At 59.7% G+C, this 16573-nt stretch overlaps 1 protein-coding gene across 1 annotated transcript in view; it reads right to left on the bottom strand.

Annotated features, from left to right (window-relative positions):
• The window catches only part of PCSK7 (proprotein convertase subtilisin/kexin type 7), an 18505-nt gene extending 2802 nt beyond the window's left edge, over window positions 1–15703 (bottom strand). The window contains exons 1-10 of the mRNA XM_009894731.1: window positions 15229–15703; window positions 14601–14735; window positions 14021–14186; window positions 11991–12081; window positions 11115–11169; window positions 9207–9345; window positions 8501–8601; window positions 3516–3683; window positions 2345–2452; window positions 1195–1297 (exon numbers count right to left, since the gene is read on the bottom strand). Of these exons, the coding sequence (XP_009893033.1) occupies window positions 1195–1297; window positions 2345–2452; window positions 3516–3683; window positions 8501–8601; window positions 9207–9345; window positions 11115–11169; window positions 11991–12081; window positions 14021–14186; window positions 14601–14735; window positions 15229–15696 (1534 nt within the window). The 5' untranslated portion in view covers window positions 15697–15703. The remainder of the gene's footprint in view (window positions 1–1194; window positions 1298–2344; window positions 2453–3515; window positions 3684–8500; window positions 8602–9206; window positions 9346–11114; window positions 11170–11990; window positions 12082–14020; window positions 14187–14600; window positions 14736–15228) is intronic.
• Window positions 15704–16573: the final 870 nt, after the last annotated feature.

Raw genomic sequence — 16573 nt, 5'->3', positions numbered from 1 at the left:
GCTCCTCCCCGGCCTCTTCTACGAGGGGAGGCAGGTGCACCCCAGGACCAGGCAGCCTGCCTGCGGCGGCCGGCCAGCACGTCCACCAGGGCCCCCTGGGGACAGCGTGAACTCAGAGTCAGCCTGGGGTACCTGGGGGACAGCAGTGCCCCCGGCCACGCATTCCTCTGCACATACTTCTCCAAAGTGCCTCTTCTCTGCCTCTTCCAAACCGCTCGTTCCCCCGCTTTCAGCTCACAACTTCCTTTAGGGCAGAAGGAGCCGCTTGACCAGCAACTCTCGCCTCAGAGGTGGAACAGGGCTAACCCTGCTGCCAGCCCAAGGAGCAGGGTGTCACCCCTCTGTCCCTCTGTCCTGCTGGGGCCCTGCGGTGCTGGTACCTGCAAGGGAGCAGCGTGCTGCAGAGCCAGACCAGCCCCATCGGGCAGGGACAGGAGAAACGCCATGCGCCCAGCGCCTGTCCAGCGCCTCCTCAGGCTGCCAGCAAGGAGGGGAGCGACAGGACCGCCTGCGAGGGGGGTGCCGGCCTGCAGAGCTCCAAACTCTTCCCAGGGGGACCTCTGTCCCGGGGAACGGCCTCCGGGCGCTGCCAGCCCCCAGCACCCCTGCCAGAGCTGCAGCTGGGGCAGGGAGGGGTGCAGGGCCAGGCCCTGTGGGACCTATCTCCAGTGGGACAGGGAGAGGACCAGTGGCCCGGCCTCGGTGCGAGAAGCTGTGCCCAGCCAGAGGGCCGGGCCCTGCTGGGGGACCGGGAAGGGCTCGGGGCCGAGCTCTCCTTCCCACTGGTAGCAGCCGGAGCAGCGCCTTGTTTATGTGGACAGAGGCTGGCCAAGTCGGGAGCTGGAGCATTACCTAAAATGGTCAAAGCCAGAGGAGCAGGTCTGGCTGCTGCCCAGCCTGACCGAGCTCGCTAATGCCTGTCTGGCTCCTCCAAGACATCAGTCTATGGGGATGGAGTTGTCGGGGAGGGGACCACATCAACAGACACAGATCCCCTGGGGAAGGGCAGCGGAAAGAGAGAGGAAAAAGCCCAGGCAGCCCAACACTTAACCCCTTTGTGGCCTCACACAGCCCAGGGCTTGTCCTGCCAGGCCGTCAGCGTGCCCGACTGCACCCCAGGCCAGCGGGAACAGGCCGGATCCCTGGACTCGGCATGCACAAGCATGCACTTTCATGTGGCACACCTGCTCTTACCGTTCCAGGCGACCTCCAGCTCCTGCGGGAGTAACGGGATGCTCCTGCCCTCCTTCAGTGCAGGGCTCACGTATGAGGCGAGGTACGGGACAGACTCCCAGATCTGTCAGGGGGAAGGTGAGAGGATTCAGCACGAGGTCGCACCCTCCCTGCACGTCCACTTCTCAATCTCCCACCACTCTTGCAAGCTGCTCCTGTCCGTAGCGTACCTGACGCGTGTGGACGTGGGCCCAGCTGGGGACCAGGCTGAAGGACTCTCCTGACGCTGCTCTGGGGCATGTGAACCCAGGCAGCAGGCACGGGCTGCGGCGAGTGCTGCAGGGCGGGTGAGGAGCGCCTGCGCGCCTCGGAGCGGAAGGAAAGTGACTGCCTGCGGCCTAGAGGGGTCGATCGAGACTCGGGACTCTCCAGCTCTCATTTCGTCCCCAGCTCTGGGTTTGTCTCCACCACCACCTGAGTGGCTTTGAACCGTTACTTGAAGCCGTTACGTTTCAACCCCAGGGGCAGTGGGACAGGAAACGTAGCAGAACCCAAAGTCCTACAGGAAGGGAGAGCAGCCTGAAAATCCCTGTGAGAGAGGGGGCATTGCTGGCAACCGGCAGCAACCTGGCACAGCTGTACAGTGCTCTACGCATGAGTGAGGACCAAGTGCCAAAAGGACGTGCCCTGGTCTCCATGCGACTGGAGGCACAGGGAGGCAGAGACGGGGATGCCCCTGCCTGCTCTGACCACACCACTCCCTCGGCAGCCCCAGGGACACGGAGCCCCGGGCTGCCCGCTGAGAACGCCCCACTTCCTTGGGGCACGACGCCCTCCCTGGAGCCTGCTGCATGGAGAGGAAGGCGCTGGGGCTGCTGACAGAACTCCCCAAGCCATGAATCAGAGCTGTCGTCTCCCACCAGTGAAGGCTCTCGCCCATGGCTATATATAGTGCTGAGGGAGCGGCGGCTCGGGGGCAGGTTTCAGGCACTGCCGAAAGCCTCATTACTTCATACCAAAAGCAGCCTTACAGCGGGGGCCGGCCACAGCGCTGGCCCTGAACGGCAACAGCGTCACGCCACGGCATTGCCAGTACAGGACCCGCTGCCACCACTGGGCTGGGTCTGCTCTACGTGCCTCCGGGTCTGCCTGGGACAGGGGGGGGAATTACCTTGGCAGCGTTCACCAGCCTCCAGGCATTCAGCAAGCCGAAGCCGTGCTGATGGCTGTGGCTGAAGCCGGCCCGGTTGATATCCCACTTCGCGTGACGATCCTCGTACTGAAAAGAAATGCAGGACACTCTTGTTACCTTGGGGGGAACCGGCAGCCCTGCCAACCGGCGCAAAGGGAACCGGGCCTGAAAGGAAGGAGGCTCAGAAATAACCCGCAGCAGCAGGGAAGCAAACCCCCAAAAGGGCCTTATTAGAAAGAAACAGTTTGACCTCTGTTTGAAACAAGTCCCAGGACAAACAGGCTTCCCAGCTCCTCAGAAAGGAAATCAAGCAGCACGAAAGGGCACAAATGCCTCTGCTCTGAAACATCCCAGCTGCTCCCTGCTGCCCAAGCCACAGCCTGCGGGATGGCAGAAGCCCTGGGGAGAAGGAACCAAGTCCTTTAAATCAACAAGAGCAGGGCCAGGACAGATCTGGGTCCCATCACTTATCAGGTTGTGGTACTCTGGCAACGCTGGCTCGCAGTTGTGGAAAACACTGCCCTGTGCCAAAGCGAGTACAGCGTGACATTCCTTCTCCCCAGATGAGTGCGAAAGAGGCCCTGTCCCTGAGCCGACTTGGGCAGCTCCAGTCAGTTCCCACCCCTGCCTTCTGCAGCGAAGCTGTGCCGCAGTCGAGGCCGAGCGAAAGGAAGGGCTGTGCTTGCCGCCGCGCTCCCCGTTATGTCTGTTTCCAAGAGCCCGACTCTCTGGAGAGCCCGAGCAAAGGCCAGAGGCAGAGCTCCTCGCTTTCCCACTGCTTGTGCTGCAGGGTGGCACTGCGGACATGCATGCCGGCCCTTCGGCTGGGACAGCTGCACCGCACGCACACACACGCTCCCGGTCTCTGTGCGTGAGGCACGGTGAGCCCCTGGAAGACCCGTACGGCTGGCAGATGGAGGGATTCCTGGAGCAAATACCCCATTTATTATCATGACAGAGGAAAATGCCTCAGCCGCATTCCTGGGAGGAACAAGGGGAGAGGGGAAAAGGCAATCCCTCTGCCAGAAGCCAGACGACCGAGAGAGATTTATAGAGGGGCAGGCAGACATAAACAAGGATGTGCACAGCAGGACCTCGGCCATCCTGCAGCATCCCCGAAGGGCAGCAGGGAGGAGGGAGGGCCACTCACCTTGGTGGCAGTGAAGACGATGATGTGCTGGACGTCTCGCCAGGTGAGGCACGGCCGCACCTGCAGCATCAGCGCGATCATCCCGGCTGCAAGGGGAGCGGCAGCTGACGTCCCCGTGTGGCCCTCTGTGCAGCCCGTGCCTTTCTGCAAATCCCAGTCTGTCGTCACCTTCCAAAAAAGAGGAGAGATGCCTCCTGTCAGGCCACCATTTGCCATGCTCGGTGGCTGGGATACGTACAACCGAGCGTGTGGTCCCGGCCCCAAGACGTGCCCTCCCCACAGCAGCTCCGCCAGCAGCCCACGCTCAGCCTGTGACACAACTGCTGGCAAAAGCTGCGGGGACGTGGGATGGCGTGGCCCCCACACTACGCAAAGGGCACGAGAGATGGGGGCTCTGGGGCTCCAGACCATCGTTCTGGACACAGCTAAGAAACGAGCGATGCCCGAGCACAGCAGGCGGAAACAGGGCCAGCAGCCGTGCGCCTGGCAGAGAACAAGGCAGATGGCGGAGAGCTTGCGAGTGAGGGCAGCCCGGGCACCCTGCGTGGAGGCTGGCGTCCTCCTCTACTGCACGAGCACTCCAGCAGTGTGCAGTGCGGTGCACAAGCTGGTGGGTTTTCTTGACAGCCCTGTAGCACTGACCTACTGCTTGCACGTCTCCGTCAGAAATGCTCACGTAATTGCTATTCCTCTACCGCAAGCCCGATGAGGAGGAAAAGGTCCCCCACGGGGTGGCAGGACACGTGAAGGGGAGGCTTGGAAAACTGGGAGTGTGAAGGGAGAAAAGACGGAGTCAGCAGCTCTCCTCCCCACCAGTCTGGGACCCCCTGGCCAGCCCTCTCCTCCAGCGCCAAGGGCCCTCAGGGGTGCCCGGCTATTATTTGCTGCGAATAGTGAAAACCTTCTCCTCTGCACGATGCCTTTGGCCAGGCTGAGCTGACTGCCCTGGGGGAGAGAGGAGCTAACCCAGCCCCTGCTGCACTGCTGCTACGGCATTACCAGGGCGCTCTGTGCAGCCAGCAGCGCCTTTCCCCTCTCCGCCAGGCAGCCAGCCCGGCCAGGCACGTCTGTCTCAACGCAGTCTGTCCCAGGTGAACAGACGGGAAAGCCTTCGAGCAGGGAGAGGGGTGCGAGCACTGGCACAGAGCAGGAATCGGAGCGTGACAGCCCAGGCAGGGGAGAGCATTGCTGCATGCACCGCTGGGCCAAAGAGCCGAGCTTCCCTGCACCGTGCCGGGGCACGCAGCGGCCTTTAAAGGGGCCCACAGACAGTCACGCGGCACCTTCACACCCCTTCCTAAGAGGTTTGCTCTGTCGGAAGGAAAAGCAGGGACTGCGGCTGAGCGCCCATGGTCCCTCACCCAGGGACACCTCCTGCCTCTCTGTGACCACAGGGAAACACGGGCAGGGAAAGGTGAGCTGGGGCAGCACCCAGTCCGAATACAGCACACGGAGGCCAGCATCCAGTCTGACCCCCTCCGTACAAAGCTTTCAGACAAAATGAGAGAAGACCTCCAGATGCCCGAGGAGCCCCCCTCCAGAGCAAAGACACAGGGAGGTGGTCCTAAACGCCCTGCCTGCGTGCACCACATCTGACCCGGCCGTCTCCCAGCTGTCTCTTCTGCACGGGCAGCTTCCCCCCAGACTGGAGGGAGGAATTTGCAGCACACGAGCTTTCTTTCTCTCTGTGGTTGCTGAGATCAGGCTGCGAGATGAGAGGGGCAGCCAGAGATCCCATCAACCTCCCTCAGCCAAGACCAGAACAACAAGAGCGGAGCAGCAGCAGGGGAAGAGGGTCAGGGATCAGCTGCTGAAAAGCCTGGAAATATTTCCCAGATGGTTCCTGGCCAGGACAGGGGTACCCAGCAAAAACCAGTACAAGGTGGGAAGGACAACACCAGCAGTCGAGAGGTATGGCCCCGTGCTGGGAGCTGGGACGCAAACAGTCCAGTGTGGGGCTGAGCAGAGCATCTCAGGCAGCTTCTCCCCGGGGCAAGGGCAGGAAAGCACCGTTGCAGCCCCCGTTTCTACAGCCTTTAGCTAAGGATAAGGAACAGCAGCTCGACACCGCTCTGGCCGGTGGGAGCAACAGCCGTGGCACCGCAGGGTCCCATGCAGGCACTGCTCCTCTTGCCCCTGCTCGCAGCCAGCTTGGCTAGAGGCTGGACTCGGTCTTGTCAAAAGCTTCCGATTTCAGCTAACGTCCCTGGGGTCTTCGGAGGTGACACCTCTTAGCTCTGCTCCCTGCGCATGAAAACCAGCTCCAGTTCAGGGAGAGGGACACACATCCCAAACTTGAACACCACAAATGTTCTCCAGGATACTCTAGACACAGGCACAGAGCGTTGCTGCCCTAGGATCAAAATACCAATTCGAACGAGCGGCCACTGCTTAAGAGCTGCTACTCATAGGGACCTCAAGCTCACCACAGAATCCTGGGACACCCTCGCTTCGGGGACAACGCATCCCAGTTGAGAAGCGACGAATGCAGATCGTTTGCTTTGGAGAGAGAGAGAGGAACTGGGCCTGAACTAAGCGACTTCAGGGGAAACTCAAGGCAGTTACGGTTTGGGACTTTCCCCACCTTCACTGCTGACCACAGCATCACTCCAGCACAACGCAGCCTCTGCAGAGGGATCATATGGGACTTTGCAGAGCACACAGAGCCTCAAAAGAGGCACTGGGAGGTTCCCAAATTATGCCACCTCACTGCAAACAGAATTTGTCCGTCTCCCTGTGTTCCCCATGGGGAGACAGCCTGCACTGCCAAAAGCTGTAGGTTTTGTTGCCTTCTATGCTCGACTCCGTAACATTCTGCCAGCTGTTAACAACTTCAGCTTGTGCTTGGAGGCTGCACGTCCTACGAAGAACACCCTGAGTAGCACAAACTTTCAGTAGGACACGCAGCTAGTGCCAGAAGCCGTATTAAATTCTTCCCATTAAGGAAACCATACAAAGTTTATAGTCTGGTAAAAGAAAAAAACCCAGCAGAAGGCTGCTGAGAAGTTAACTCTGGCATCACTGAAGCACAGTTAAAGGGCACTTAGAAGACTACTATCCTCCAGAAAAAGGGGTGTGAATGTTTTAACGTGGCATGGGAATGCTAAAGCAGCGACTGCAGTACTGCAAAGAAACAGGAGGGCTCTCTGGCACATGCCGTGCCTAGGCTACGCGTGGCATCTCATCCTGGCTCCCCAGTGGAATACCAGCTCCTGTGTTAGCATCACATAAGGGCAGTATTCGAAATGAAGGGGCGTTGGAGACTTTCAAAGTGCTGTCACCGGCAGCAGGCTTGGGGGAAGCTGGACGTAAACCCAAAACTCCGTGTAACTCCTGATGGAAGTGCAGCAGAGCCCTTGTTTGGCTGCCGTTTCCTTTTTTCCAAGCATCAGTAGTTTCCAAACCAGCTTGGGACAACTGAAGTTCCTTCTGAAAGGAAAAATTACCTCCATTCTAGGTTCTACTTTCCCTGCCACGTGAGCCGAACCATTGCTCCAGGCAGACTGCACTGAGCTGTAGTTAGGCACGGATTCCTGCCCTGCTCTGGACTGCAAGAGGAGCGTGCAGAGTCCCAACCAGGTAGCTGAGGAACCCAGGCTCTCCCTGTTCCCCCAGTTTACCCAGCACGCGGGAAAGCCTGTTTGACAAGCCTGGATTCAGCTCCTCTCTGGCAGGCACAGAGCCACAGCCGCACATCCCTCCTCACAGGAGTACCCTAGGCACCGTCCCTCGTCCATCAGGCCCCCCGAGACCCTGAGACACCGCCGGTGCTGATCTGCCACTGGGACTTCACTGCCTCGTCGGCTTTGCCTGGAAAGTGCCTTCGGGAACTGCCCGTCCTGATGGGAGATCCTCCCGGTGCCTGCCAAGCCACGGACAACCCAACCCCGAACAGTCAGGCCTGGGAGCCAGTGACGTTTACCCCAAGCTGCCCCAGGGTGGCTTGGGCTCAGCAGTCCCCGCTACCGCCGCAGGACAGGAACAGGTCACAGCCATATGGGCTGGTTAGCCTGACAGCCCCCCGAGTGCACCAGCACCAAGGGAGAAACACGCTGGGTCAGGCCTGGGGCTGGTGAAAACAGGCCCGCCTGCTTGGCTCGGGCAAAAAGGACATTTTGTTGACGAGAAGTCATTTTTTGGCAAAAAAAGGAAAAGCTGATAAAAATATTCTGAAAAATTCAGCTGGGAGAGGCACACGTGCCAGAACGGAGAAGGAGCTGGGGCCAAGTACTTTAAAGAGACCGATGCTGCTCCTGGCCCTCTGTGCTGGTCCCTGCTCCCGCATCCCTTCTGAGCGGAAGCGAGGGGGGCTGGCCGGGCAGGGTGTGCTGCAGCCCCCGCAGAGCTGAGCCCCAGCCGCCCCTGCCCCTTCCTCTTCAGGAAAGCCCACAGCGGCAGGGGAGTCTTGCTGCAGGCTTCCACCTCGCTGTGCAGAGGGGCACGCACAGAGCTGGGCTAAAGCTGAGCCGGGGGAGCTCCCTGGATGGCACTCCCAGGGAAAGGGCACAGAGGAACTTCTTAGGGGTCACCCAAGCGGCCCCCATCCCAGAAGCTGTCTGCCTGCAGCTCCCAGCAGCACAGAGCAGGGAGATAAGGCAGCACAGTTCCTGTCCCTTTTGGTCTGACATCTGCCTGCGCTTGAGGCGACAAACACGACACGCGGGATCTGCATTTGGGTCCAGGAACTCAGCGTGCCCGCAAACACCCTTGCAGAGAGAGGGTCACCGCACTGCAAGTTACAGGCTGACAAACAGTGACAACACGGGGAACAACTAGACATAGGAACCTCCCTCTCAGAGCACTATTTATGTAGGACCTAGATAAAAAGCACGTTGGTTCCCTACCTCACAAAGGAACCCAACTACCAGCCTAAGGCAGACGCGTGGCAATCAGAAGGGACAGAGCTTCACTGGGCTGTTGCAGCCCCGTGGCCTGGTGTGGCCAGCAGAGCACGGGGGAAGACGTGTGCCTTGCGTGGTACTCACAATGCTCCTCATCATCTTGTCCCCGCCACTGAAGGTCACTGCTAGCATGGAGGCACATTCCTCAGCATAGAACGGCATGGAGCCCGTCTCATCCACTGCGCCTGTGAAGAGGTGAAAGGCGTCGACTGTATGAAGTCTGTTTCATTTTAACTGCTGAAATTGCAAGGTGGGGAGCCCCTGAGGACCTGTCCTGCTAGCTGTGCTTTTTCACAGGCTGGGAGCTGGGCAGGGAAACCAGACCCAAGCCTGTATTTTTCATGGCTGGAACATCTACGGGAAAGGCAGCCACAATAAATAACCTTTCGCTGTGCTTAATATTACGCAGATCTACCGCTCAGGTAGCTTCTGCCCTCGAGAAAATGGATTAGTCGCTTCTTTTCTAACACACATGATGGAAATGCTGCATTTCAGCTCACCCCCTCAACGCGGCAGTGTGTCCGTCACAGCCCCAGTGACGGAGGCCTGAACACAGGCAGGAATTTCTTTGGCCTCTTCTTGCTCTGGAGGCCAAAAGAAAACTGTAGACTTGAGAGCTGAAGCCCAGCACCTCTCGCCACTGCCCACTGACTCCCAGAGCACAGATACACGTTCCCACACACAGATTCCCGCTACCCAGCCAGCTTCCCGCTGGGCGGGTTTTGCACTTTTGGGACGATCTCCTTTTTCCACGCTGGGAAGGACGGAGACAGAAGACACACGCACTCACCTATTGTGACAGTATAGATGGAGTTGGCATAGCCATCGTAGTTGCAGTTGTCGCTGTGTTGCCCACCATTGCCACTGGCCACGACGAAAATGCTCCCAAAGCCCCTGCGACCCGCTATCACGCCGTGCTGCAGGGCGGCCTGCGGAGAAGGAACCACTGCTGGTCAGGGCGTGTAGGCAGGCAGGCCCTTCCTGTGCCCGTCCCCGCTGACCCCAGAGGGTTGCTGCCAGCTGCCACGGCCGGCACGTGTGGCTGGGAGCTGTTGGGGAGCAGGGCACCTCGCTGCTAACCCAGGCGCACATGGGCACGTGCACCTCTCCAAGCTGGGTAAGCGTTCACCCCGCGGACCGCTCGCAGGCACAGGATGTGCTGGAAAGCTGTGTCCTGGTATCCCCATCCAGCAACCGAAGTCCACGCTCAGAGATTTCAATAACCAGCCCTGCCAAGTACTCGGGGCGATAGCGGAGCCAGCCACAAGCCCTCCGGGCCCAGCTAGCAGAGTCGGGGAGTTGTGTCTGTCACAGCCCCGACCAGACACTGAAATTCCAGAGCGAGTGTGTTACAAAGGCAGCAACGCAGCCAATGTCTGGGCTGGGGAACAGCCATTCTACAGCTCGCTGTGATCTTAAGTGGATTCTGCGTTAAAAATAAAAAGAGAAAAAGGAAAAGCAACCTTCCAGGCAAGCACAGCACAAGAACTGACCAGCATTTGAACTCCAGAGGAAACACAGAAGCCTCCCAACTTCAGCAGGGCTCACTTGGGAGCTGCCTTTTCTGCAGCACCAAGGCTCTCCTGCCGACAGAGACTACTCAACGTTGCTGCTGCCCTTCTGCAAGGCCCCAGCCCCCACATACACTTAGGCTTTGCCTTCGCTGAGAAACACAACCACACCAGCCCCACTTGGGAAGCACATCTCCAGGCTGACACCTCGCACAGACGGCATCCCCACCTAGACAAAGGGTATGTGTCCCATGGACGAGAGAAAAAGCAATCCTGCTGGAAACCAACCCTCCTCCTCTGCCCTCCCTTCAGCAGGTGAAGGCCCGTGCTACATCGGTCAGAAAGCCCTCCAGACACCCTGCGCTTTGCTTGTGCTCTGAGTCCCAGAGCTCGTTACAGCCGTCTCTGCATGCAGGAAGAGAACAAATTAACTTGCAGAACTGGAAACCATTTGTCATCGTGAACCGATAGCTCAGTTGTCAGCGTTGCTTCGAACAGCACACTGACTGCTATCTTGCGGTTACAGAAGTACAGCAAAAGGCTGCCAAGCAAAAGAGAAACTAAGCAGAACCGCATCCCACAAGCAACGCAGTGCCAGTTTTGGGGCCCCCGCAGTGACCCCTCGCTGCGGTACCTGGGCAGCAGAAGCCCGGCGCAGGCAGCCGGGTGTGTTTTGCAGTGGTGCTGCAGCATGGGCGCTGCGAGAATGCCTTCACGGCCCGGGAAGGAGCTTCAGCTCTGCCTCTTCCCCCACTTTGGTCCCACTGAGCGTGAATGCAGCCATCGCCTCAGCCCCTTATTTACTCCTAGCGTTTGAAGGCACGCTCCCTGCCTTGAGAACCACCCTTAGCACTAGGAACGCTCGGTCTCCTGAGCAGAAAGCATCCCTCGAGTTGCAAAAGTTGCCAGAATAATATCACAGGTTGCGAAAGAGCATTTTCCTGCTGGAACCAGCCTCTCCTTGGGAAGCTCATCTAATACTGCCTGAATGCTGCCCTCCCACAGCAAGGTCGCCTCTCCCCACCACACGGTAACATGCAACACCTCCGCTGGCAGCAATGGAAGCAAACAAACGTGCGCTGCGCCACAGCAACGTCCCTCCTCGCCTGTCCAGGCAGGCAAGAGGCCACAAGCACTGGAGGGCTAGCCCAGGGGTGACCCGTGCTGCTGGGATTGGTTTTTTTTACCTTTCCCAGTTGATGGGGGCCATCCACGGTCTTCCCATCGTCATCTGGACCCCAGCTGCAATGAGAGACACCATGAAGTGACAGCCCCAGGAGTTGCAGACAGCAACTCTTCTTCCCATTCCAGTGTTCCGTTACAATGAGCTACAAGCAACCATCAGCTACTCCCAGCACCATGACTGGGATCGGAGGGCGCTGTACTTTCCCATCCGTCAGGCTGGCCCCTCACTGCTGGGATATCGCTGTCATGTTTGCACTGTGCCCCTGGGTCACATTCCAGTGGACAAAATGTTTGATTTTTATTTAACAACCAGCTTCTCACACATTCCAGTCCCCGTCACGCAGCTCAGCCCGGGCTCCCTGACCGCCGCGGGGGGCACGGTGCCCCCTCCAGCTCAGCCAGCCTGTGGGAGGTGCTGGAGCAGAGCTCAGAAGGCCTCGCAACCGCAGACGCTGCGCCCGGCCCCGGCAAGCTCTCCAGTAACAGGAATACTGATGTTACTCTTAACAGCAGTAACGGAAAGCCCCACCTTACGTTCCCAGCTGCAGAACCCCTCGAGCTTCATCTGCACAGAGCCCCTGAGGAGGCCTGACTGCAGGGCACAGGCGGGCCCCGAGCCCAGGGGGACAGGCAGGGTGTTCCCTCGCTGGGACAGACCCGCCACCTCGCAGCCTGGCTGCCTGCCTGCCAGGCACACTCAAAGCACCCACAAAAGCAGTACTGATTTTGGTGCCTCGAGGCTAGCTGGAGCCACGGGAGGAGAGGAGCTGGTGTGAGCATTCAGCCGCAAACTGTGACCACGTCCCCGGGCAGAGCAGGGCCCACGGGCCTTCGCTGGGTGTTGGCATGGCCTGGCTCAGGGTCCCCTTGGGGCTCACCTGCAGCTGTAGATGTCATTGATCTGATAGTGCTTGTTGAAGGCGATGGCCTCCATGCTGTCGGTGAGGGGCCCATCCAGGACTCGGATGCCTGCAGGACAAAGGACAACAAACATGACCGACATGGATCAAAGTAAGCTGTACAAACAGTGCAAACAAATTCCTTGGCAGGTTCACACTGGGGACACTCACTCTCCCAGCCTGACGGAACCGGATCTCCTGGAGCTGTAACCCTGCAGACCAGTCCACAGGGCCTCGATGTGTGTGAGGGATTGTAGGTGCACCTCCCGCACAGCTCCGCATCCCCTGCTGGACACGGCTTTTCTGCCAAGCAACTTCTCCAGTCCTACAGCCAGAACCAAGTTGGTGACGGGTACAACACAACCGAACACCAGCTGGCCTCCCTCCCGTGTGCCCCTGAGCCCCCCTACCCAGAGCACCGCTCCCCAGGGGCTTCCTCACATCCCACCTTCAAATATCCCACTGCTTTTCAGGGCTAGTCCCTGCCTGGAGCAATTGCTTCCCCTTCCAAGCCGCCAAACAGCCAGGCATGGCTTTGGGATGGATGGCACGCTTGCCTGCTAAGGGAGGGGCTCGAGAGATGCAGGACACCCCAACTACTGTGCTCAGACCAGGAGGGCAAGGCCACTTCTCCAACAAAGCTAATGAAGGCTCAATACTGAGTTTTCAGTGACCCAAACCATTGATAATTACTGGTTTGCATCACAGTTTAGGCTGGCAAAGGATGCTACAAATGGAAACCAGGCACGTATCTCAATTAAGCCCATTTATAAACAGTGCAACCACCCACCCGCCTCAGCTCTTGCCTGACACAGCACACATGGCTTTTTACTGTCGCATCTGAGCCTCCCCCGTGGAGAAGCGGAGCAGCCCAACTAGGGATGCGCTGGCTCTCCCCACCCTGGCTGGCACCACGCTGGCTCCTGCACTTCCACCCTGCCCCGTCGCCCTGCAGTGCTCAAGGCTGCCCCGTGGTGCTCACCCTGCAAGGCCAGGCACAGCTTTGGAGAGCTGAAGCCCAAAGAAGTGCAACCCAGGGTAAACCCTCCCTATTCCCCACGCTGCTGCTAAACTATGAGCTCATCTTTCCTTCTACCAGCTGGGCTTCGCTAGCAGCGTCTGCCCGCAGCCTCCCAGGCTGGCTGGAGCCCGGGGGTCATGCTGTGCCGTGATCAGGGTGGCCGCCCAGGGAGTGCCCCGTTGGGGTGAGGTAGGGAGGAAGCCGAGCACAGGGCAGGGGTGCAGAGCCGCCTGCCGTGCCCTTGGGCGACCTCCTGGCTCCCAGCACCTTGCTGGCACCCTGCGACCTGCCCGCTCCCCAGCCCCGTGTCACAGCTGGGGAACGTGGCACCATCTGCCGAGTATGCAGAGAATCACGTCCAGGCTGCGGCACAGCGGCACCGTCCTCTGCTCTGCCAGGGATGCATCCTGCCCGGCACAGAGATCTTGCCTTCCTCTGTGAAGGAGCGTGAGAGCTCCAGAGACAGCTGAGGCCACAGCGGCACATTCCCTTGCTCTGCAGAGGAGAGATGCATGGCTGGACCTTCGCGCCTGTGCATCCCCACAAGGCAGAGCCGATACCAAGGGCCAGGGGAGCACAGGGGATCGGCAACCATGTGCTTCCTCGGTGCCTCCAGATACAGCCTGCAGTGCTGCACCACAGCGGGCACATCATTGCACGCTTGCCTGGCTTAGGCTGCGCAGTACGGATGCGTATCTGCCGAAAGATCTGCGGCCAGGCAGACGGCGTGCTGGGAGTACCCTGGAAAAGCTGCTGCAGCACACACCTATCCTGCTCTGCCAGGAACTGGCTCTGCCGGAGAGCAGCAGCTCAGGCAGACGCCGGTTCCTCCCTCTGACAGATCAACCAGCCTGAGCAAGGCACTGCCTGACTCAGAGCCGCTTCGGCCAAGCCACCCCTCCCACGGGGCTGTGCCCCAGCCCCAGAATCGGAGATGAGACAGCCAGGCATGAGCACAGCATGTCGGGGTGCTGCGGCGTGCACGTACCTGCGATGCGGCTCCCGTAGGCAACTCCCACTGTGCAGAAGCTGTTGTTTGGCACGGCAGCAATCTCCCCGGCACAGCGGGTCCCATGGTGGTTGCCATTCTCCTCGTCGGGGTGAGGCATAGGGTCGGGGTCATTGGAGTTCAAGTCATAGCTGCCTTCTGGGCTCTGGAAACAGACCCACAGGCACGATGCAGGGCTCTGCTCTCCTCTCTTTGGGAAAAGCAGGACTTAAGAGCCTGCTACGTGGGCTGAAACACAGCCTGGAAGTCACGGGAACTTAGAGGCTGCTTCCACACGGGGCTGCAGCTCAACACTGCTATCTGCTGCTGCGGAAAAGGGACCAACAGAGGCAGCCTTAGCAACTGCTGTTGGTCAGAGGGAGGGCAGATCTCACATCTAAGCAGCTACCTCCCACAGGTAGCACAAAGGCTTGTAACCCTGCAGCTTGGGTGCAGAATCTCCCAGGGAAAGTTTTGCCAGTGGCACTTCCCGCCCTGGCCGAGCCCAGGGTGACAGCGCGGGTCAGGGTCTGCCGGCAGCCAAGCACTCGCACACTCCCGTCGCAGAGCTGGCACTCACGTAATTTGGCTGTATGTCTTTGATGGTGTGCTCCACGCCGTCGTCCACCACCACCACCGTCACACCACGCCCCGTCACGTTCTGCTCCCAGACACCTGTGACATTGATGTCCTTCCCAGGGCTCTTGCGGTTGTTCTAAGCACCAGAAAGGACAGCAAGGGGAGAGAAAAAGCGGAGGAGTGAGTCAGCTGTGAGGAAAGGAGCTCCCAGACCTTTCAGGCACTCTGGCTACGGTGTGTGGGGCCAGGGCTGGGCTGGGAGCGCAGAGAGTTGCAGGACAGCCATGGGAGATTTTTTTTGACACGGACAGACAGCAACAGTCGCTTGAGCCACAAAGCAGAGCGCCCAGTGCTGCAGGGCCAACACCACGCTCCAGCCTGCTAAGCATACAGCGTGCTCCTCCCAAAACCCCTCTGCCACCCCAGCACCACGGGGGTGCGGCCAGCTGTGGCAGCTGCCTCCTCCTGTTATTGCAGCAAGCACGCGGCAGGCAGGGTGAGCCCTCGGCGTGCTTCCTCCTTGCCACAAGGACAGAAAGCGACGGTTCTGCCTGCCATATGACAGGTTGTTTGTGGCTGCACAAACAGCCCGAGCCTGCTAGCACAACAGGAGCCAGAAAACCACTCACCAGATGCCACTGCTGGGGGTATTTGGGATCGTTAAAGTGCAGGCTGCGTTTGGAACGCTTCAGAAGCTTCTGTTCCGAGTGCCACCGCACACTGTCATGCTGTGCAAACAAAGTGTCCACCGACCTCCTTATTGCTTCAGGTTCGCTTGCCGCTTGGCCGTCGGGCTGGTAGGTGAAGAGGTAATGGCCCTTGAGCTCCCCAACGCGGCCCATATTCACCAGCCCCGCAGTCCGGGCCAGCTCCTCCGCCTGCTGCTCCAGCTCCTCCTCAGGCACGTCCAAGCTGACAGCCCACGTCAGCTTGCCATGCCGGGTGTCAGTGCCGGGAGCACACTCCCCATCGCCCGCCAGTCCGTCTGATAACGCAAGGGGGATCCAGGCAGCACTCAGCCAAAGGCACGTGTGGATACAGAGTGTGGCCTCCATCCCTGCGCTCCATAGCGGCACCCTCCACTTCCAATGCGGCATCAGACAGGCGGGCTACAAACAGCAGAAAATAAAACTGGTGAGAAGCAAACTCTTCTGACCTGGAACAGGGTGGCCACGGCCTCCCCTGGAGGTCCCACGGAGCCCTACGGCTCCTGGCAGGCAATGCCGGCACACCTGGGCTTGCTACCACCCCCCGGGCACAGCAGAAATCGACTTCCAGGGAAACCCCAGCCAAGGCGGCTCCTTCCCAGCAGTGCAGCACTGGGCAGGGAGTGGGCAGAGATCAACCCTCTCTGCCCGCCCTGCCTGCCAGAGCACACCACGCTGCTGACTGGCGGAAGAGGGGCCACTTCCTTCTCTTATCGTGGCCTGGCACAGAAGCAAACGTCACGAGAAAAGCCACGCTCTGCGAGGCGCCCACAGCCAAGAGGCAGTTCCTCTTTGGAGGAAGCTCCACCGAACGTGTTTCTCAGCTGCTCCACAGCCGGAGGAACCTGCTCTCCACCCAGCATGGGTGGAAATCATCTCCGAGCCCTGGTTCAACCCCCATTCTGCGAGCCAGGGCACTGCACAGCGGGGAAGCACCTCCCAAGATCCCGCTCAGTTTCCCACACCCCAGCACTGCCCGGAGCTCGACAGCGCCAGCAGTTTGCCGTTAGTGACTAGCCCAGCCGTCCTCCTCTCTCCATGGGCTTCTAAGCCTCTGATACAACTCACCAGCTGCGGTTCACATTGGACATCGAGGTCTAGATTTCTCTCCCTAATAGAAGGGCTTGACCTGCCCACCGCTGCCTTTACGCTCGAGAGTGGCACCTTCAGGGAGTGCCTACAGCAGCCCTACAGCGACCTGGGGCAGACCCAGCGCCCGCCGCTCCACCGGGCAGCCGGTGCCAGGGAGGCTGGGGGACACCGGGCC

This window comes from Charadrius vociferus, unplaced genomic scaffold (assembly GCF_000708025.1).
Source record: "Charadrius vociferus isolate BGI_N301 unplaced genomic scaffold, ASM70802v2 scaffold241, whole genome shotgun sequence".
NCBI classification, from domain to species: domain Eukaryota; kingdom Metazoa; phylum Chordata; class Aves; order Charadriiformes; family Charadriidae; genus Charadrius; species Charadrius vociferus.
This window is presented reverse-complemented; position numbering and strand designations above follow the sequence as displayed.